Source organism: Anguilla anguilla, chromosome 14, assembly GCF_013347855.1.
Source record: "Anguilla anguilla isolate fAngAng1 chromosome 14, fAngAng1.pri, whole genome shotgun sequence".
NCBI classification, from domain to species: Eukaryota; Metazoa; Chordata; class Actinopteri; order Anguilliformes; family Anguillidae; genus Anguilla; species Anguilla anguilla.
In genome coordinates, this window is record NC_049214.1 from 11,479,190 (window position 1) to 11,501,376 (window position 22,187).

The 22,187-nt window shown below is 41.0% G+C and overlaps 1 protein-coding gene across 2 annotated transcripts in view; it reads left to right on the forward strand.

Annotated features, from left to right (window-relative positions):
* Window positions 1-2,449: 2,449 nt before the first annotated feature.
* nrg1 (neuregulin 1) overlaps window positions 2,450-22,187 on the forward strand; it is a 78,646-nt gene continuing 58,908 nt past the window's right edge. For both annotated transcript variants that reach the window (XM_035391689.1, XM_035391688.1), the window contains exons 1-3: window positions 2,450-2,728; window positions 12,374-12,548; window positions 13,016-13,137. In XM_035391689.1, coding sequence (XP_035247580.1) covers window positions 2,626-2,728; window positions 12,374-12,548; window positions 13,016-13,137 — 400 coding nt within the window. In that variant the 5' untranslated portion in view covers window positions 2,450-2,625. The remainder of the gene's footprint in view (window positions 2,729-12,373; window positions 12,549-13,015; window positions 13,138-22,187) is intronic.

Consider the following 22,187-nt stretch of genomic DNA (forward strand, 5'->3'; position numbering starts at 1 on the left):
CAAACAATACCTGTTTATTCAGGTACCTGCCCCTACTCGTGGAACGGGGAGATTGTAAAACCAACAACACAAATTCAGTAAAGATAATATGATTTATGGGAGAAATAAAATGTTCATTCATATAAAAAACAGAGTATGACTCATGAGTTGTTTAGCCCATATCAATGATAATCTGTTCAAGAAAGGATTAACTTGCAAAGAATTTCATTCATGGCATGCTGCTGAATCAATAGTCCTGTGATCACAAAAAAGCAGGAAAAAATGAGTAAACACAAACTAGGTCTGGGCCCAAGTTTATCAAATCAGATCAAATCAATTTTTGCTTGCAAGTTTAAAAAAAATTAAACCAGAGCCAATAGTACAACAAAAAAACAGTTCTCTGAGTCCTGAGAAAAGGCGGTGCAAAATGCACTTCATGACTCAGCTTAAATGTGTGTTTTAACTGACTATACACAAATTTGAAAGCAATAATGAAATACTGTACTGTAATTGCAAGCGCATTCAGAGAGCCACTGTATGGCAGACTTGATGTGCCTTCTTGTTTTAGATGAACAGAAGCATGAGGCAGATGCTAATTGAGCATAACAAGGGGCCAAACATTGTTAGTCGGTAGAATATGAATCCCCTTGATCTGAGGAACCGGAAAAAAAAAAAAACATTCTTGGGAGTGCCAAGGTAAACCTGCTGCTGAATTAGAAACCACAAAGGCTAGGCAGCAGTAAAGAGGGAGAGACAGAGGGCTTGTTTGTATTCTAGTGGCACGTTAGCAAGAGTATTCGGCACCGTGTGTTCTAGGTAGGACTGCGTATGACCTGGGCCATGGAAACGGTCGGTGACTTAATCTCATTTATGGACTTTGTTGCAGGTGTTAACGAGTACAGCGTTTGAACTATTGCGATAGGGGTTTGGACCAGCAAGCATCTGACACCATGCTGGTACTGGAGCTTCAGAACAAGAACAGGCCCGGTCTTGTAGCTCATGCCCTGCTGTCGTCAGCCTCACTACCAGAAACCAGGGGTCTGACTCAACTTGCACAACTTCCATTTTTTTTTTTTTAAAGTGAAGGTAGAGGTAGAAGCATGACTGGCTGTAAAAAGAATTTGGACAGTAGGATACTCTATAAAATCAAACTCTTATTAATTTCTAATTTTTTAAACGACGCAAAATCCAGCTCTGTAATCTTTATGCCTAAACAGTCATTTGTCTTTGTACTGATTCGCAGTCTTGTATAAACATTTCTAAACTTGGGGGATTCTGTATTCTCCCACTCTACTACGCAAGCTGAAAGACGTAACTCTCAGCTGCTTGTTGACTGCAATATATAAACAAGGTGGCTGGGTCATCAGTGTCATGCGTATATATAAAAATGTAAAAAAAAACCTGGTTTAAAAAATGACGTCAGAGTCAATGTTTTGTGGTGATGCCTCAAACAGAATAGGTAAGTGCTGAACACTGGATGCACCCTTAACATGGATGTGCTGTAGTAATGTGTGTTACTGTCACCACATTCTCATAAGGAATTTGGAATTTGGCACGCTGATATTTTATCTAACATTCCTGTTCATAATTTCAAAAATATAACCTAAAATTGCTTGCATCTATATGTAGACCATACAGTTTATTATGTTTTCAGCAGGAGTTATGATTTGATTATTATATAATTATGATATAATGCAAACTCATAAGTTTGTGGCTGTTCTTTATATGATGTCATTACAATTTCTTAAATTTTGTTGCCTGGCAAGTTCATTTGATGCCTTTTAGTATTTTTTTTTTTTGATCTCATAATAAGAGCTCAATATTCCCTCCTCATATAAATGTCTAATTCGCAGAGATGAACTACAACCTCTTTCCTGCAGAAACAACTACACTTGCCTATAAGCATCAATATATATTTATTTTCCCCGATTAAGAAGCCCATATATTAATCAATAAAAGCCAAAGAACCAAAAAGCCCATTAAATAAACTCAATTTTATTAAGAGCCTTTGAAAGCTGGATGTATATACATCCATGTTTCACTGACTAAATGTGTTTTCAAAAAACAAAGAAGTAAATAATACCTGTGACCACGAGTGAATGACCCAACTCAATCGAAACATGCTACCTGTGAAGAAACAAACTTCAAAAATGACCTATTTTTGTTTTTGTAAAGACAACATACACGAATATGAGTTAATTAAAATAGCATTGTTGTACACTGTAACCCCACTGTCCTGTATCTGTCCTATTGTACCTCTCCCTGATTTCCTTGTCTATATGCCAGGAAGAAGAAAAAAAAATATATATATACATAATATGGAGTAAAAAGCCACGTAAACTTGGTAATATGCAAGTATTTAGAAGGCAACTTCGAAAGTTAAAAAAAAAAAAGTTACTTCCATGACCAAATTTGTCGAAACTCCGCCCATTTTACATTTTTTAACTAGGACGGGGAACACATGCACCCTGCGTGGTATTGCGATTCAACAGTTGACCGGACTAATTCGCACGCCGTAACCGCAGTGAACACGGAGATCAATAACAGCGACGGAGGAGAAGCAAGGATCCAAGGGAAACAAACTTTGAGGAGTTAATTCACTGCCCGGTCGTGTCCTTCCACTAAAGGATCTCTTTTGAAAGAACCATGTCAGATAAGAAAAGGGGCAAAGACGGGATGAAAGGTGGAAATAAAAAAGGAAAGAAAGATAAAAGTGAGACACCAACTTCTTCCGACACAGGACCACAAGGTATGCCATTTTTAGTACTGTTCTAAGCTAATTGACCTGTGAAGACAGTGCTAGCAAACAATTTAGGATGGAAAGACTTGTTGATTTAAACTATGTTCTGTTCACATATGCGTCCATTCATTATTTTATTTAGCTCTGGCAAAGTATTTCGCGGCGCTACATGCTCCAGATACCGGTTGAAGGCAGTACAGGTGTAATCATTGATGGGTTTTCTGAGGAAGTTCAGGAACTAAAAACTACTTTGCAAACACATTTACGTAACTGAAATGCATTCCTCAGTTTATTATCAAATTGTGGGATTCAAGTGAGTTCTTCGTGTAATGGTGTTCATCTTTTTAAAATATATTTTCAATCACCTGAAAAGGTTAAACATGCGCATTATCCAATGTAGTTTGGCACTGAAACATGAAACATCAACTAGATGCGTGTGGCTACAAGCACGGGTAAGGAGTGGTGCTTTAAAAAACCCGAACGTCATTCAGAGTACAGTCATTGTAAACTGCGTGATCTATACTCGAGAAAGTATCTTGAATCAAACAATCTTGAAGTGTTAAAGAGATCGCCTGTTACTGGAACTGCATTTTCCCTGAAACCATGTGCTTGACAAGATCATGTTCTGTCATGAGGAGATTTAGAACGCACGTGGTACTGTACATGCATTGGCATTTAATAATTAAATAATTTAATTAAATAGCCAGATTGAAACAGCTTTTATTAGGCTACTTAACACGTAGTTTAAAAAATATATGTTGTTAAGCACGTGCGTTTTCCTGAGAAACCATAACGCGCGCCAAGCGCCCCACTGTTTGAGAATGTTGCTTGGTTAAGTTCCGAAAGTATGCATTCAGTGCAAGCTTTAGCCTATATTCAGGAAATACAGCGTATGTTCCCCATATGTAATATGTAATATAACTACATGGAAACTTTAAAATCATTTTCTTATGTAAAGAAATGAGATTGGATAACATTTCAACTCGTATAGTAATAGAGTTGGATTAGTAGCCATTGATGTGATTGAATGGTCGATGTGACTATTTTGGATGACCCCAGTGGCATTGAATAGTCTGTGTTAGGAGGTAAAAAGTAGGTTTTGGCATGATTAGGCACAGCATAAGGGGTGTGTGGCACCTCCTGAAACTGGGCACTGAAGGCACACATCATAATTTTGATACGACATCCCCAGTGATGGCCTAAAATAGCAGCCCTGTCATTCAGAATAATGAAGGGGATGTTGAAGTAATGTTTCCTAGAGTGCTGAAAAGTTCAACTCTTGATCATACTGACACTGATGGTGGAAATGTTGTTCCGCTGTGCGGAGTGGTCAGGCTGGTGTGTTGGGGTGGTGGATTGTAATATGATCGCATCAAGCTATGGTCTTCATTGTTTAGCTTCCAGCCCATATCAGAACTCAGGGCAAATGTGCAGGGGACAGGGATGGGGATCGGGATGGGGAAGGGGCACTGTGTTATTCCTTTTCTACCACTGTCTAACACACTATTTAAGAGATGACAAGTCAGTTGGGCTTTTCTGATCTGATTCCTTCATAATGAATGATTATGATTGGGTACCTGCAATGTCACCTTTGGAATATTCAATGTATCAGTGTAATAGTGTCTTTCTATTTTTTGGTTTATTATTATAAAGATGATTTGTATAATAATAACAATGAGTGTTAAATATGCAGTTTGTGATGTAAAAACAAAAAATAGTTTTGTGATGGAAAGACATTGGAAAGTTCAGTTGTGATTGTCAGTGTTACTGTAATTTAGCTCATGCATTGCTGGTAGACTGATTGCTTATCTCTGTCGTGTGAAGCAGAATGCATAGTATGACAGTGCACTTCAGGTCTGGACTTTACATCCGCATTCTTATGAATCTGGGGCACTGTTTTTGACAGTTTACCTTGCCACAGTGTGAAGTTTTACCTCCTTGCGTAATGCGTTATATGGAATATATAGCCTAGATGAAGTCTCACTGATAAGACACTCATAGGAAATTGGCCCATATGAAACAGAAGATTCCCCCAGACCCCCCCATCAACTTTCTGTTGTGATGTCATAACTGTTCATTAGAAATTTTCCTTTTTTGTTGGGAAATAAGCCCTCAGTTCTGCCCGAGTGCATGTCCTCATAGGTGCGCATTGGACTGTGTTTCTACCTGGTGGTGACTCTACTGTGCGATGTTGTGCCACAGTCTCTGACCTGGTCCCTGAAATCCTGCTTGTGATACTACCTTTTATTTTCTCAAAGGAAGCGAATAATGATCACATGCACACTTGGTTTATCAGTTTCTGACAGTTGGACAGTTTATCTTACTGAAACATTCATGAACTAAAGCTACATTAAGGTTCATGACAGGAATGTGGGATGCATGTAATTGTGCATGACCATATTGCATATGGCAGTGTGGTAATATTTCCCTCTCTGCCACTGCATCACATCAATTATTCAAAAACATGTAGGTTTGAAGTAAAACATAAAAATAAAAATAAAAACTTTTATACTTGATATATTGCTTTTGTTCATGCTTTTTCCACATTCAGTGGTTTTGCTACCAGCCTTCTGTTGCCAATTTTCTGTCATGACAATAAAGAGACTTTTCTTAAAAAGCACAGAAAGTTAACAGTGGGGCAACATATTTTGTAAACACCTTCAACACCTGTATTGTGAATTAAACAGTATCATAGCCCAAATCTCTCAAAGGTTTTGATGTACCTGTTAATTAAGCCTGGGTTTGGAGTGGGGGACCCATTGTTAAGGCTCATCAGATGGGTTTCATCGTTGTTATTATTATAGCAGCCATTACACGCTGTTCTTTGTAGCATTTCCTTCTCTTTTTTTTAAGACCTGGACTGGGAATGCACATGGGCAGATAGCATAGTCACTGGCTATAGCCTACTTGGTGGGGTGGCCACATCACCAGTGTCTTTACCTCAATACTGCCCTCTAGAGGGGACAGTCTATGAGTGTCCACCATGGAAGTTAAGATTGCCCATTCGCTCTGCTGTCCATTTCTTCCCAAGCATATTTGCCTCTTACCTACTATCCGCTTTCCTACATCTTCAAAGATTCAACGAAACCTGTAGTTAGTTTGAAACGAGGACTGCAATTCAGTTGTGCTGATAAGCGATTGTAGCCTTTGACTCTACACCTATTTATGATCTTAGATTATTTCGGCATTTTCAGGAAAAAGAATGTGAAAACAGAAAGTAAGAAGGAAAGAAGGAAAAATGCAGTGGGGCAACATTAACATTGGAATTTCCCTGAATACCTTTGAAGGCTCACTGCACTGGATTGGCACAGAAGAAGACCTCAGTTTCTATGTAATATAGGCAGTGTGATCTTGGCCGGAAATGAGAGTACAGGTTCACTTTGGGCCAGTAGCCCCCTCTACCCTATAGTGTGACAAGTATTGATGAGGGGGGTTAATAACTATCAGAAAGGTGCATGTTATGCCAATTATGTACTGTGCATTATATATGTCTATTTTGCTTACATGTGCATCTGAAAATGCACATGAAATCCCACATTTTGACAGAAAATGATTGCTCTTAAAATGCTTAATGTTAATGCGCTTTCACTGACACAAACTTCCAGTCTTTTGGGTTCAGGAATGGTAAAGTACGGAAGCAGCGTCATAGTGCTCCTATTCAAAAATGAACAAGCAAGCTCTGATCTGGGACCCTTTCCTCCTGTCCGCATCCTAATCTTGCCCATTATAAGCTACACTGTAAAAACAATCCTAGATCAGTGCTCCTTCCCTGAGATGCTTGATAAATCGGACAACATATGACCACAAATTTGGCAGCCGTTTATCTCTAAAGTTGCGGGAACAGTCTAGGACTTCAGAAAACATTTTGGGATGAAGCATTTCAACCAGGGCAGCCGGGGAAGGTAGCTGCCATGTCCTTCATATAGGGTGCTTCGTTCTGGGGCCCTCAGTCAAAACCCTAAGAAATCCGCACATTATTGAAAAGAGGAATTCAAGAAGGTGTGGATTAAAAAAAAAATTTTTTTTTTGGTCTTTGGCAAGGTTTGAGACATAATTACATAAGGATAGGTTTTTCTTCACTGGAGAGGGTGAGATATTGGCTACCAGACTAGTCACAATAGTCTCGGGTATGACAGTGTGGTGGAGATATTTGGGCCCTCTGTCCTCCGTTGCGTCTGAGACTCAGCGTTAGATCATGGAATGCCTCTCTCACTGGAGCGCCCAGGGGACAGAATGTGGAGTCCAATCCGTGTAAATTTTGTGGTTTGAAGAACGCGTAGGAGTTCCTGTGCTCCCTCCTACCCAACTCTCCCCACCACCCACCCCCCCCCCCCGATGGGAGCTCCAGCCGTGACATGGGGAAACAGCTGGATGGGGCAGCCTGGACCCAGCCAACGTCTTAGCCCTGAGCAAACAAAGGGAATCGGGCCCAAATTAAGTTATCCCCCCTTTGCCATAGGAACACTTTTATGGCCTGCACGGTGGATTTCGGGTGAATGCGTTTGTGTAAAACGGACATCCAGTGCATTGTCCACAGTTCACGGGCAGTTAATTGAGGCCGTGGCTGAAAACTACAAGAAACGATCTGGTTGTTTCTCTTCTTAATTTAGTTACAGATTTACCAGCCAGTTATGAACACATCCTTGTATATGCTTGAGCTACTGCCAAGGAGACATTTAGCTAGCATCCTTAGCATTAGCACTGATTAGCTTGGAATGCCCCAGATCTGAAATGGCTCATGAACTTCAAAGAAAAAAAAAAAAAAAGCCTATGCTCCTTGGAGTTATGTTACAGTACTATTCAGCAGACACATTAGGAACTATTTTACTAGCAATGAAAATGAGATTGAAACAGGGTTACAATTAGAATTTGCAATTAAGACCAACACAGATAAGAGAGTTCTGAAGATATAGTCTGTTGATATTCCTCCAAACATTATTATTAGACTGCTAGGTCTGTCAACACTCATTTGTGATGTTGTGGAGTATGCAGTTTTGGGGTTTTGGGAATTGAAATCACCGTTGGTAGGAATTAGTGGAGAAACATTTGGAGAACGGGGTTTTTAAATCTGGGCTTAAGCACTCCCTGCTTTCATTCCAGTGATGACTGGTTTCTGGGACAGCTTGTGCCCCTGACAGTGAATACACCTTTACGTGGTGTGCAAATGTGTCCTCCGCCCCCACCCCCCCGGCTAAACATCAAGCAGTTCCAGGTCTGTCAGTGAGCTGAGGATTAGGCCGATTATGTCAGGGAAAAGAGCATTACTTGGAAAGACAATAGAAGAATCCTCGTTGCATGAAGACCTGCATTCCTAGCATTCACCCCCACACTGCCTCCCGCCCTTACAGTTTTAATATCGTTTTCCATTTCTTGGAGACAACAGCAAGTTTTTTCAAATGGTTCCCTGTATGTCTAAGCCTATTGGGAGGTGGTTGCGCCAAAAAACTTGACAAACTGCTTGCGTATCCACCGTTGACAGTGCACGTTGGAATGTTGGCTCCACACGTTTGTGCAAACGCTACAAGCTTTAGCAGCTTCACGGAGAAAGATTGTTAGTTCTGTGTCTGGTTTTTCTATGACTTTTTTAAAAATGACTTTTTCCTTCTCTTTTCTGTTGTTGTTCTGGTTGGGTTGGGTTTGTTGAATCCCTGTTCTGGAATGATGTATTGGAGTGAAAGTAACAGCTGTGACTAAGAGGGTTTTTTCCTACAGCAAACAAAAGGAGGAATGAAGATAAAAAGCACTCAGGTTTGGTGGGAAACCCTTGTGGTTACAATACTTTTTGACAGTTGAGGTATTGTAAGTGGCACGATTGAGCAACACCTCTAATGACAGACCTGCCCAGAAATAAAAGGTTGAATGGGGAGGGCCCAGCCAATGGCATCGCAACTAGAGCAGAGCCAAGTTTCTGAATGAAACTCCTGTGTTTCTTAACCTGTTTCAACAACTCCGAAGTCTCTTAAAGGGACCCTTCACTGTTTTAAAAGAAATCTTCCTGCAGTGTTCAGAATGCAGTGTTCTGACAATCTAACTGGGCTCTAGTTTTATTCTGGACAGTAGGCATTTGTTGTTCCACATTTGCAAAAGAAAATGGTCTGTTTTTGTAGTTGCGATGAAGGCATCAAGCGACAGGGATGTCACCTGAAATTATGGGCCCTGCGGAAATGCAGTGTCTGTGGAGCCCCTTCCCAAAGCAAATGTTTTAGTTCAGGCCTTTTGAGGTCTGCCATAACTTTTGGTTGCCTACTAAAGGGGGTGGTCATTAAAATAAAAAAGAAAGGAATCCATTGAATGCTAAGTCCTATTAGCCTGAATCAGAACATGTTATTTTATATATGTGATGTGCACGGATTTGGATGGCGCCTTTAGGCAACTGCCTGCATCGCTTTTGCTTAAAACTGGCCCTGCACATGTCTGCCTTCACTTTCAGGTCCAGAAATGTCTGGCCAGCCACGTAGATGCCAGTGATTGTGGGGGTGTGGGGTGGAGGGGAGGGGAGGGGAAGGGAGGGATCAGACTGGAATGACCAGCTACAAAATTTACACACATGCTGCTGGAGCACTATCATACTGTTCTCGATTCCACTTTTCATTCTTGATTTAAAATTATTGTCACCAAGTTACGGAATACCCAAAAGTACTCTACTCTCTGCTTTATTCTTGTTGGAGCACTTTTGCCTGACCAAGGAATCTTTGGGTGTTCCCAGGTCATCAGTAATGAACATCATGTGATGTGCCATAGCCAGTTACAGGGTTACTTAAATATTCTGTACAGTCAGACGTGGAGACAGAGACCCCTATTCTGGACTCACCCCTTCTGCTGAGCTATTTTTTCTGTCTTTCGTATGATTTCCATTACAGTCTTCAAAGCATGGTCCCTTTCAGGCAGAGCTGATTGGCTGACCGTATCAAATACACCTGTTCAAATATTAATGTTGTTCTTGAGTCCTACAAGGAATATTGATTCAAGATAATTAACTGATATAATGGTCCCAAAACTAGGACATTAATGAAGAAAGCTTTAATTCTACTTTTTTGACTACCTTACAGATTCACCCTGTCGGAGAATCATATTTGCTGTTAGATTTACTTGAATGGTGGTTTCCTGTGACAACAGACAATAGCCGCCCAGCCTGTGGGTGGCACCGGTTTTCCCCCACCATTAATTCCCAGCATCCTCTCTCATCGACAGCTGCTGTTAAGAGCCGTGAATCAGGCCCTGGTGCTGGTGTTCCATTTCATGGCCTTTTCTTTGCAACAACATTGTAAGAATATTTCTGCTGCCTTCTCATTAAGGTGCTGCCCGTCGTGGGTGGGTGGGCGGGGGTGTGACGGGGAAAGAACGATGTTTTGGCAGTGCTATCAAAGGCTGCTCCATCTGCATCATAGTGATGTCAGATTTGAAACCCCCTTCATCCCCCTCCTCCTATTCCTCCCTCATCTTTTGCTGTAGTGTCCTGTAGACTATGTGCGCTCCTGTTTTTGATGTGTTGAATCAGTGACTTTCAGTATAAAATAGTCATACCTTTAATGGCGTTGTCAGTGTCGGGGGTCATTCTTTATCATATAGAAATGAATGTCATACTATAATTACCAGGCTTAAAAAGATGGGGATGAAAGAACTTTGAAAGACTACACAATACTTGAGCCGTAGGCCTACTAAGTACAATGTTCTGACACAATGCAAGAAGATTTTCCAGAGGCAATAGGTTGCTAAACTAGGCTGTATAAACATCAGTTTTGCAGAATCCATAACTGATCCAGCAGGCGTGTATGTTGATGAGAAACTAATCAGGGCCATGTGATTCTTTGTAATCCATGAGAACTCTTGATTGGGATACATTGGAATGCCCACTTGATTGGGATACATTGGAATCCAATCAGTTGCATATCCTTGACTTTAAAGTTTCAGTCTGCATTACTAAAACTGTATTCACACACACACACACACACACCCATATATATATATATATATATAGTTACTAGAATCTTAGGTTTTGTCTGAGCACATTCATGAATTACTTACAAAAGTAATTATTATTCCCCTAAGGAATGTGATTTACTATTCAGTAGCATTTCCCTAAATGTTTTATACTGCTGGATTGTGATCACTCAAGGGAAGGACATTTTTCTTTGTAGGCGAGACCCTTAAATGTGATCCAAAGCAGTAAACACCATAAATCGAGGTATTAATTGCGAGTAAATGTTAATCCTGGATAATGACTGTCAGAAATAAGCTGGCCATGAGTAGCATTTTGACCATGCAAAGCTGTGTCTGTGTGCTTATTGTTTTATGGTGTAGTGTATCCGTAGATTTAGAGGTACAGTATTAATCCTGGCAATTTAAATGCAAGTCACAGATTCACTGACTGCTAAGTGCCTCTGGAAATCAGTCTTTGAAGAGTGTGTGTTGTTCAAGAATCCCTCTTTCCTCGAGCCACTCTGAGTGCTGCTTTGAAGTTTAGAAGTATGTTTTGAAGTTTACAGTGCAATCTCTTGAATGCTTTGTCTAAATGCCATTTGCTGTTTGCGTTATTTCAGGTAATGGGTTGCGTAACTTTATTTTTTTGTATGATTTTACTAACTGAGCAAAGTGGTGAGAGAAGGGATCTTTGTTTGCAGGGATTGTCAGGGATTGGACACAGGTCTGAATGAAAGAGTTCTCCTCAAAGCCTGAAGTGCAATCGTAAAGTGAAATGGCATTGGCGATGGTATCTGCACAGGCTTGGCCTGAATGTCAGCATGCACTGCAGACAGACATCTTTACAGAGCTGTACTGCTTTTCTGGTGGGAAGGGGGGTTCTTTGTACCAGGGAGGGGCAGTGATGGTGCCGATTGCTTCTTCCTGCTTTGAGATTGTGCAATGCAGAGAGTTTGATGAAGAGATCTTCTGGTGCGATGAATTTCACAGCAGGCAAGGTAGATGGGAACACGGGGACTATCTGCCACTTTAGTCTCGTCGTCTTCCCAGAAAATACACGGCCCACAGACTTCGGTCTCCCCACCTCTGTCCCTCTGCCAGCGATACGTGAAGACAGCAGTGAGGGCCCCGCCTCTTTTATGACAGGGAGCACGTTCTTCCGAGGGCTCCCGTCTGGGCCTTAAGGGCAGGAGCGGCAGTTACACTCCACCGAATCTCAGCGTGATCCGAGCTGAATCTGCATTCCGACAAGGTCGTGCTCAGATGCGCTCGCATGCAATTTCAGGTCTGCTTTTGTAGGTGTGACCAAAAAAAAAAACACGGTCAAATTCAGTTTGGCGATTTTTCTCGCCTGCGTTGCAGTCAGGCAGATGCCTCTCCGCGGCTCACGTGCCAAGGCCGTGTTTGCTGTACGTTTCTTCCTGATGCTGTCAGTCAGAGGCGATCTAATCTTCCTGTGAAATTCAGACGTGAAGTAAAGGGAAACATTGAGTAGCCAGCTCTTAACCTTCCTGATGGTGTTATGTAGCTTGCAGTTGTGCGCACACAAATTCTTCATTTGTGTGTTAGTGCTATGTGCTGTCAGTTGTATTAATTTGTGTGTTAGTGCCATGTGCTGTCAGTTGTCGGGGATAATCCGGGTTCCGGTTAAATAACCTAATAACGATAATGATTTTAGTTGTGGTAATGGTGTAATGTGGCCGTGATCGAGCATGTTGTTTTCCTGTCCTGCAGCTGCCCCCAAGCTGAAGCCCATGAAGAGTGTGGAGGTGGAGGACGGAAAGAGAAGCTCTCTCAAGTGTGAGGCGAGGGCCGGGAAACCTGTGCCGAAGTTCAAGTGGTACAAAGACGGGAAGGAGTTCAGCGGCAAAAACAAACCCAAAGACGTCAAAATAAAGAAAAAGAAGGAGTAAGAGACCCAAGTGTAAAACACACCCTGAGCACACGCAACCTCCTGAAGTCTCAACCAGTGCATGTTTTACATAGCATCCTGGATGGGATGTGTATAGCCAGGATTTCCATGCCTCACAAACCTAATGATACGCTGGGGCCAAGGTCTGAGGGCAACTGAAATCAGAGTGTGTACTGTGGAATCAGTAAAATATCTTAATATTCTGTAACCTTCCAAGACTGCACTGGCAGCTTTTTTAAAAATTAATTCTGTCTGAAGTGAAAATAACCACTGTATGCCAAAGGAAAAGCACAAGCAGATTGCCCTTTTTTAACATTGTCTGATGGATGTCTGAATGTATTTTTAATAATGTATCCATCACTTGATGGACGCTCAATTATAAAAATAGTGTTGCCTTTAAAGCTCCTCGGAAGGTCAGTGCATGTTTCTAAAGTACAGTGTGTCCATGTATTTGCTTTCCGCAGAGGGATGACTTCGGAGTTGGTATTCAGGAAAGGCAAGGAGTCACACTCCGGTGTGTACGCGTGCGAGGCCATCAACGACCAGGGAAGAGACCAGATCACCGCAAACCTGACGGTCATCAAGAGTAAGTCACCTTCATGCTAATGCATTAAATGCTTCGTGCGTTGTAAGAACACACACAGCTACGAGCCTGGGTTCTGTAAACTGAAGGCGAGCTGGTGAAAATGTGCTAGTGAAATTCTGCATTAAATGTTGCCATTTATTGAAATTTTCGCTCAAACTGTAAGACATTCAGGTCCCTCATTCTTCTTTCTGTGATATCCAAACTCATTCATGGCCTGAGTGGAAAAAGGGCTGAAAAGGTGCAGTGGCAATGGCCAAATATGAGTGCAAAGGTCAAGTGGATGTGTCTCCCAGATGAAAGTTGCTTTGTGCCTGCAGTTTGTTTATGCATGGTGTACTAGGCACGGTTGTTGCGTTGTGTTTTGTAAGTGTGATTTCGGTAGCAGGCTTGTGGGTACATCTGCAGAGCTGCTGATGGACGCCCACCCTGTTGGGAAAGTGGGATGAATCAGGCAATCACACAGAAGATAAAAGTATTGCATGGCTACAGCGGAGGGCAATATAAAATTGACTATGTTGAAATGTGACTGCATTATCATTCTTCAATGCGGCAGAAAAATAAATAAATGCATTTTTGGTGTGAAAAACATGTATTCTTTATAAAAGGCCAAAAAGGGCCGGTGTGGGTGCAGGCTTTCATTCCAACCAAACAGTTACACACCTGATTCTACTAATCAACCATTAGAGTCTTTGCTAAGGGCCTTGATTAGTAGAATGCATTTATTTATTTATTTTGCTGAGTTAAAGAATTATAATGTAGTCACATTTCAACATATGTACTGCTTGTTTGGAACCAATGCCTGCATCCATACTGGCCCTTTATGAATAAGATTGAGGACTCCTGGTTTATAATATTTGTATGAGATACTGTGAGATCCATGGTATTGATGACAAAGATTTTTCTTTCTTTCTTGATTTGGCTCTGTACTCCACAATTTTAGATTTGTTATCAAATAAATCACTCATGGTTGAAGTGCAAATTTCCAGCTTTTATTTAAAGCTATTTTTATACATTTTGATTTTAACTTGTGTAAATTACAGTACTTCATTCATAGTCTCCCCTTTTCAGGGCACCATAATGTGTGGATCAAATTAGTCAGGTGCGTTCAATTGCTTCCTTAGTGCTGGTATAAGAGAGCTTTCAGTATCTAGTCTAGGGTTTTGTTTGCCGTTGGAGTCTGTTATTGACGTTTGTCAACATTAGGACCAGAGTTGTGCCAAAGTAAACGAATCTATTATGAGGCTGAGAAACAAGAAAAAAAAACAGCCAGAGACATGTTTGGAACATCATTAAGAAGAAAGAGAGCACTGGTGAGCTCAGTAATCCCAGAGGGCCTGGTAGACCAAGAAAGACCTCTACAGTTGATGACTGAAAAATTCTCACCACAATGAAGAAAGCCCCCAGACACCTGACCAACAGATCAGAAACTCTCTTCAGGAGGCAGGCGTAGATATGGCAGTGATTACTGTCCACAGAAGACTTAATGAACAGAACTGCAGAGACTACGCTGCAAGATGCAAACCACAAGCCACTAGTTAGCTGCAAAGACAGGATGGCCAGGTTACAGTTTGCAAAGCTATACCTAAATGAGCCTACGGAGTTCTGGAAAAAGGAACTGATGTGGTCAGATGAGACAGATGAGAAGATTGACTTGTGTCATAGTAATGGCAAGAGCAAAATGTGGAGGCCAAAAGGAACGGCCCAAGATCCAGTGCACCCCCTCATCTCCTCATCTGTGAAACATAGTTGGGGGGGGGGGGTGGGGGGGTGTTCTGCTCTAGTTTAAGCAAATGACTCCAAACTGATTGGACAGTGCGTCAACCTACAGCAAGTCGATGATCCAAAACTTCCTGCTAAAGCAACAAAGGAGTTTTTCAAAGCCAAAAACCGGAAATTATTGACTGGCGGAGTCATTCACCAAAGTCATCTGAATCCAACTGAACATTCCTTTCATAAGCTTAAGAGAAAACAAGTAGGAGCTGAAGATTCCTGCAGTACAACCCTTGCAGAGCATCACCAGAGAAGATACTTAGACTAGTACCTGGGGATGTTAATCGTCCACAGACTTCCAGCAGTCATTGCATGCAAAGGATATGCAACACAATACTAAATATGAATACTTTCATTTACATAACATTAATATGTCCCGAACATTATGGTGTCCTGAAATGGGGGGTGATGTATAAAAAGTGCTGTAATTTATGTGTAAAATATGTCTTTTAAAAGCTGAGAATCTGCACTTTAACCACATGCAAATTGCTTGATTACAAAACTAAAATGTACAGAGCCAACATCAACAAAAATGTATGTCTTTGCCTCAGACATTATGAAGCTCACTTTATATGTTAATGCTAAAGCCTGGAAAAATGAATGTACTGGGGGGGGGGGGGGGGGAGGGGCAGGGGGGTTGTATGTAGGTATTCTCTTCCCTCAGCCACTTGTGATACAATGGCGGCTCATTAGCATGTTTAATTTGCAGACAGGTTCCTGCATACCATATGAGCTACATTTGTGTTTACCCCATGTGGTAATGCATGTGCAGCACCTCATGTCCGAGCTGTTTTGCCCTTGGACACCTCATTATCTCTCAGGTTTCTTCCCCCGCTGGCCTTGCTTGCTGGTCACGTCTCAGCAAAAAATCAGATGTTGATAAACTTACGGCTGATAGAGTAAAGCCTTGGGACCATCAATATCCTCGACAGGTAAATGCTCTGTATCTGCAAGGCCTGGTCTCCATCGTGCTGTCGGAATTCAGAAACGCTGAAAAAGAGTGATTACCATGCAGGGGCAGTTTAGTCTGACCACTTAATCACTTTTTTCAATTAGCAAGTAGTATTCCTCTGAACGGCTGCCAGGAAGGTGGAGGGGAAAAGTAGCTGTTTCATTCCTCTCTTTTCCAAGGCATTAGCGTAAGAAGGACAAGCCAAAATCTTAATGAAACAACAGTGTGCCAGCCACAGTCCTCTGTGCAGTGAATGGGGAGCAGCCTGTTGCCGCGTGGGACAGGCGGCTAGGCTTGAGTCGAGCGCAAGGCCAGTTCTTCTGCCTCTTTGAAGCTGTTTCTAAAGTTCTTATTCCCATAAGTAGGTCCTTTCCTTCCTTTTTTCTGGTTGAAATTAACACATTTTCATTTGATCTCTGTATCGTGTTATTCCTACTGAGTGAGCTCGTCCCTACAGGCATGTGTTGATTTGCTGGCTTCTCAGCCGTTGTTTGCTCTGTGGTCAGGTTTTTGTTCTTTTTCTCATAGTGAGCAGGTTCTTGTAGTGGTGGGAAGGGCATCTCAGAGGAATCCGCAGCATTTGTTTCAGTTTCTTTTGGTTTTTTTTTAGTTTATGAACTAAGTAAAAATGAGAGTAAATTCTAAGCTATTCAACATGACCACTGATCTGAGTGTAGTGTTACATTCATTTCCAAGCCAAAAAAGTGCAATGCAAAAACTCCAGATTTATTGAGCCTTTTGCGATTAGTTTCAGATGCAGATATGATGCATTCTGCCCCACACACCTGCATGTTGCGTATCAAACAGGCGCCTGGGGCTGGAAGTGCAGTATGCGTGTGATTTACATGACCTTTACATCACATAATGTACATTTTTCAAGCCTTTACCTAGGAATCACAAAGGTCTTTGAATTGAAAAGAGTAGCCTATTTTAAAATACTTTTTTTGCATTGTATATATTCTTAATATTTAGGAAAGCAAGAAAATGACTGAACCGGAGAAACCCTCCCCCAGTGGTGTGGTCATTGTCATGCTGAAAGTTAAATTTAAGGCCCCCCACTGAATGACAGAGGGTGGGCTTCTAAGTGGAGCGTTTTCTATGTGAATGACAGCCCGTGGTAGAGAGTGTGTGCCTCCGCTGTCCTGGGAACGGCAGAGGGGGAGGATAGCAGAGTTTGGGGATTGCAGGGCTGCTTATCAGCATCCTAGGCTGCAGATTTGATGGCCCTTCAGAGCCGTGCCCAGGATTCCAGGGTGTGCCTCTCAGGCGTCAGACGGGGCCTCTGCAGTGGAGCGTGACCAGGCTCCGGATTTTCACGCCGGGACGTCTGTCAGGTTCCAGCTCTCGTACCAGCGAAGTGCCCTCAGGGGGGCGACGGAAGCACTGCTTCATCCCTCAAAAAGGGGAGCAGGAAGACTCGGCCACAACTTGGAATAAAACCCAAAATTTTGACAGGCATCCAAAGTGCTATGGAAAGAGCAGGGCAAAACAACAGTGCATAAAATGATAGAAACAGTTTTGTGACTGGCTGAAAGGTTCTCCTGAACTTCGAAACTTCAAGTTTACATTCCATGTGACATCACTTTCATAACTTTGTTGTTGTTGTTGTTTCTGGTGGTGGTGGATGTTGATGTTGCTCAAAACTCACCTTGACTTTATTGTCACCAGAAGGTGTGATGTAAATTTGGAGCCAGTTTTTTCACCATTCATGGAACCATTCTGCTTCAGAGAGGGTGTTTGTGGCCCCGTGAGGGGCTGCAAGTCTCGCTGTACGGTGAAATAATAGAATTACCAACTGGGAGAGTGAGCTGTGGCCAAACTCCCACTGGCTATAGGCGTGACTGTGGATAACCTTGAAATGTTGCATTGAATCACTATGCCAGAGATGGTGTTTTTATATTTGCTTAAGACCATACTTAAGATCCTCAAATATGAGATGTATTTAAATTTTTTTCCTATTACATTGGTTTGAAACTGACAAATCCACTGTATAGAGATGGTACGGTACTTCAGATTGCTTTAAGAGCATGTTTCTTTACATTCATTGTGACAGTTTTTGCGTGTGTACTGTATGTGTGCAAATGTGTTGGCTTGTGTTTTCACACACCTGTCATTTCCCCGTGTTTGAGGCAAAGGAGTTTTCCTCATGTTTGAGGTCTTGGCAGAAATACAGTTTACAGAAGGTGTATCCCCCTTTCCTGTGGTGCTTTGTTGAACACTTATCTGTAATTATGTCAGCTAACTGCTAATTATCTTAAAAGAAAATGCCATTGACTTGCAGTTCTTTACTTGCGCTCAGCAGTTCTCAGGAACTTTTTGATGTTTTTGAAATGTACTCTTGAGAAGCCTTGCTCCCAAAGTGGGCTTCTCAGGATCGGCCCCTGCACAAAGGAAATTGCAAAAAGAGCTAAAGGAACTTATGATGTGAAATTGCAGGTAAATTACTGTGGTCACCTTAACAGGATGCACAACTTTACAGAAAGACCATAGCAATATTGTCAGCTGAATTGATATTGTCCGTAGCAATATTGTCAGCTGCTCGCCTTTACCAATAGGATTGATGAACTTGCAGCCCTCTTGGATCTGTTTGCCATGTTGAAATGAGGTCTCATTTCAATCCGTTATTGATTTGTCTTGTCCCTCTCTGAGTAATCTGTACTCAAGGGTTACCAATGTGTGCATCTCTGCCTTGCAACTTGAAACTTTGAATAGTCATTAGTCCAGCCAGTCAGACCCTCATTTTGTGAGTTTATCTGAGCTTTTCATTTGTCTTCCAAGCGAAGGAAGTAAGTTCTCATTCTTTGCTGTGATATCATGACCCATGTTTGTCTGTTGTATCCGAAGGATTTCCCAAACAGTTTTAAAATGGCCGATTCATTTTTCTTGCTCTTTACATACAGGGTATCCATGTACATTCCGAGGAAATGGCCTTGGGGTGCTAGCCTAGTGCACATGAACCTTGATCAGGGCTGAAAAATCATTGCTCCTTTTATTTTAAGGAGAGACGGCCATTGTTGTGAACAGTGATGTTGACTTTGTTTAGCCATTATTACAGCGTAATTTAGATCGCTGTGTGGCACAAGCAGTGTATATTTTAGTGTGCTTGGGTTTGTTCTCACATTTTATTGTGAGAAGTTAATTTTATTCCTTAGTCAGGTGCTATGTCTTTCTTCCAGATGCACTGTGCAGCTGACCCAAACTGCACCAAGCCCAAGAAATATCGCCATCTTCATAAGTGCTGAGCATTTTTAACATGTACAAAATTGATGGCTATTGATTTAAGTTTTTTTTCTTAAAGCCGCGCTTTAATCTTGCCGGAAGGGTTGAGAAAGGAGAGGGATGGGGAGGGGGGTGGGGGGTGGGCTTGCGTATATAAAACCAGAGTGAGCTGACATTGCAGTTGGAGTAAAATGGATAGTCCAGTTTGCAAAGCTTAAATACAGCTGGCAGAACTAAACAGTTTCAAAGATCATTAGCTTCCTCCGTTTGCATATTTAAGACTGGGAATGAATCAGATTTTTTTTGTACCGTCTCAGCATTCAGATGGCACTGTTTCTCTCTTGGTTGTATTTTGTGCATCCACAGTATGCAAACTAATGTCTTCTGTGTGATTCTGTGAATATACTTTAATATTTTTCCGTGCACATATACATTTAATGTAATTCATACCCTGTTCTTTCCATAAGCGTGTGAAGAAATGAGGCCTTTCCTGAAAGGTTGACTCACTGGTGTGTGATGTGTTTACTGAAGGCAGCAGCGCACCTCCTTAGGCTGATATTATTCACTATATTCACAAAACTACGCTAGCTAACCAGGAGCATTAAAGGTGACCATTTATCTGATAGTACCTGGCTGTTGAGTTAATTTGTGCTAAAAATGCCTCATAGTCAAAGAGCCTTCCAATGCATGCACACACACACACACACAAAATAAAGATGGACAAAAGCATATGCATGTTATGTATAATATCTTCTACAACAGCATTGAAGCTAGTCACAGCTAATGTTAGCATTGTGTAATGTTTTATATTTGTGTACGTGAGTAGCTTATATTAACTATATTAATAAACAGAAAAAAACTAAATCGCTGGATGGCATGGAAAAATGGCTTAAACTCGACTGGAATTCCAGGTGAAGAAGTAAATGCTACAAAGCAATAGATCCTGGATCCTGTGGCAGAATCCCAGTTCAACTATTTTTGTCCTTTATTTTAGGAATTAACTCGTACCCTTGCGTGGAATGAAAATATGGTTCTTGAAGAATTGCGTAGTATATAAATCACTGTGTTGTTTATGAATCAAGGCTTTAAGTAATAAAGTGGTCCAATTTTATTCAGCCGAATCTGTGCTATATGAAAGGACTGTGAACTGAGAAACTGAAATTTCTCTTTTATTCCCTCTATTATGCCACATTCAATTGCATACCTTGAACTGAAAATGGGATTAGAAGAGGACTGCTTGCAAAAAAAATAGATTTTATGCAAATTCAGGAGTATTGTACAAGGATAGGTTTCATACATTTTGCTCAGGGAAGTGCAAAAACCATGTACTATGCATTTGTAATATAATAATTGTTTTGTTTATGCTGACTATAGGATTGACTACTTGCTTAATTTCATCTTGTTTGAAGTTCATCTCTTTCAGAGGTAAAATTGATTCCTGGGAATTAATCGTCAAAACAAGAATGCAATTTCTGCATTCACATATCTACCTGTAATTGCAATTGGCCGGAGTAAATTGGGAAATGGGATGGAGAAAGCATATTGATCTTTGAGTAAAATTAAATGAGACTACATTACAGCATAACACAGTGCAATCTACTGTATAGAGTGTGCTGGCCTGAATGAGTTTTTGAATTGTATCTGTTTTATGACTCATTCTCTCTTTGCTATTCTGAAATGAGGTGTAATTCACTCAAATGTGTATGCATCAAAGGCAGTGGTTATTACAGGAAGTGGCCAGGTTTAACCAGTATCCATGTAAATTACATTTTTGACATCATTAACTAGTTTGAACAGTTTCTGACACATACTTTCCACTCTCAAAAGAAAGAAAGAAAGAAATATTTTTATGTGGTTGTTTAGTAACCAAGCGTAACACATGATTTCTGAGTATGGATTTTTGATAATACTGAAATTCTCATGTGTAGAATCTGTAGATGTAGATACATTTTCAAAAGTGAACGTAAAAAAGCACAGCTGCACAGATAGAGCCATCCAATACTGTTATCTCACTGAGTGAAACCCATTTCTCTTCAGGGGTTCTCTTAGATAAATGTGCTGTCTGTACTAATCCACTATATCATCTTCCATGTTGTCACTGTTCACTGTGTACTGCCGTACCTTTACTTTTTGCACTGCAGAAATTGCCACTGGTGAAAATTATAGGTGACAGCTTTCATATTTGTGCATCAAGGTGGTTAATTATGATATGATGGTTTGTTTCTGGGAAACAGAAATGCATTTCAACTAGAGCTCTTCCTTGCAAAGTTGTTATAGCTCATTAGCTATTTATTTGAATAGGTAATGGCACACATGATATTGTGATTCTCACCAAAACTTCATGGCTGTGACTAATACTAAGAAATGTAGTTAATTACAAAAATCTGTGTGTTTAAATATCTTCAATGTCAACTGCTTGAGCAAGAGCATAAACAGCACATGAAATCCATTCTTTCTCGGAGTGATGGCAGTGAGTTTAACATTGGAGTTACTTCATGAGCCAAATATTCATTTAGACCTATATTTCAGTCCCTCCTCAGATACCAGTTTTAGCATATTAGTCTATTTTTGGTGCTAGTACCCTCACTAAACTTAGATACCTTATGATATATTGTTTTTGCAAGGTTTTTATCTAAATGGGCTCTTTTCCAAAAAGAATCACAGATGCATTACTGAAAAAGGCAGACTCCCTGTAGGATTAGCTATTGGCCAGAGCACATGAATTGGAGGTACTTGGGACCTGGTATATGTCCTTCCCTGACTGTATCACATGGCTTGCATTTCCTGTCATTATTCTTTAAAGCACAGATCATGCCATTGTTCAATTAAGGGATTGTTTATATTTTTCTAGCTGGGGAAAAATGGTTTTAACATAAATATATGAAAATAAAATTTTTTAAATTACATGTGAACATGATGATGGGAGTGTTCCCCAAATTGATTTCCATTGGAAGTTAGGAACTGCCCCTTTATGGAAAGGTTGTTGAACGAATCCTCTCTAGGATTAAGTTTCACACTGGAAACAAAAGATTCTTCTGCTGGAGGAAAGCAGTGATAGTTGATAGGCGCTGTTCTGTTCACTTTTGTTCTCTTACTGCTGTACTCCGCT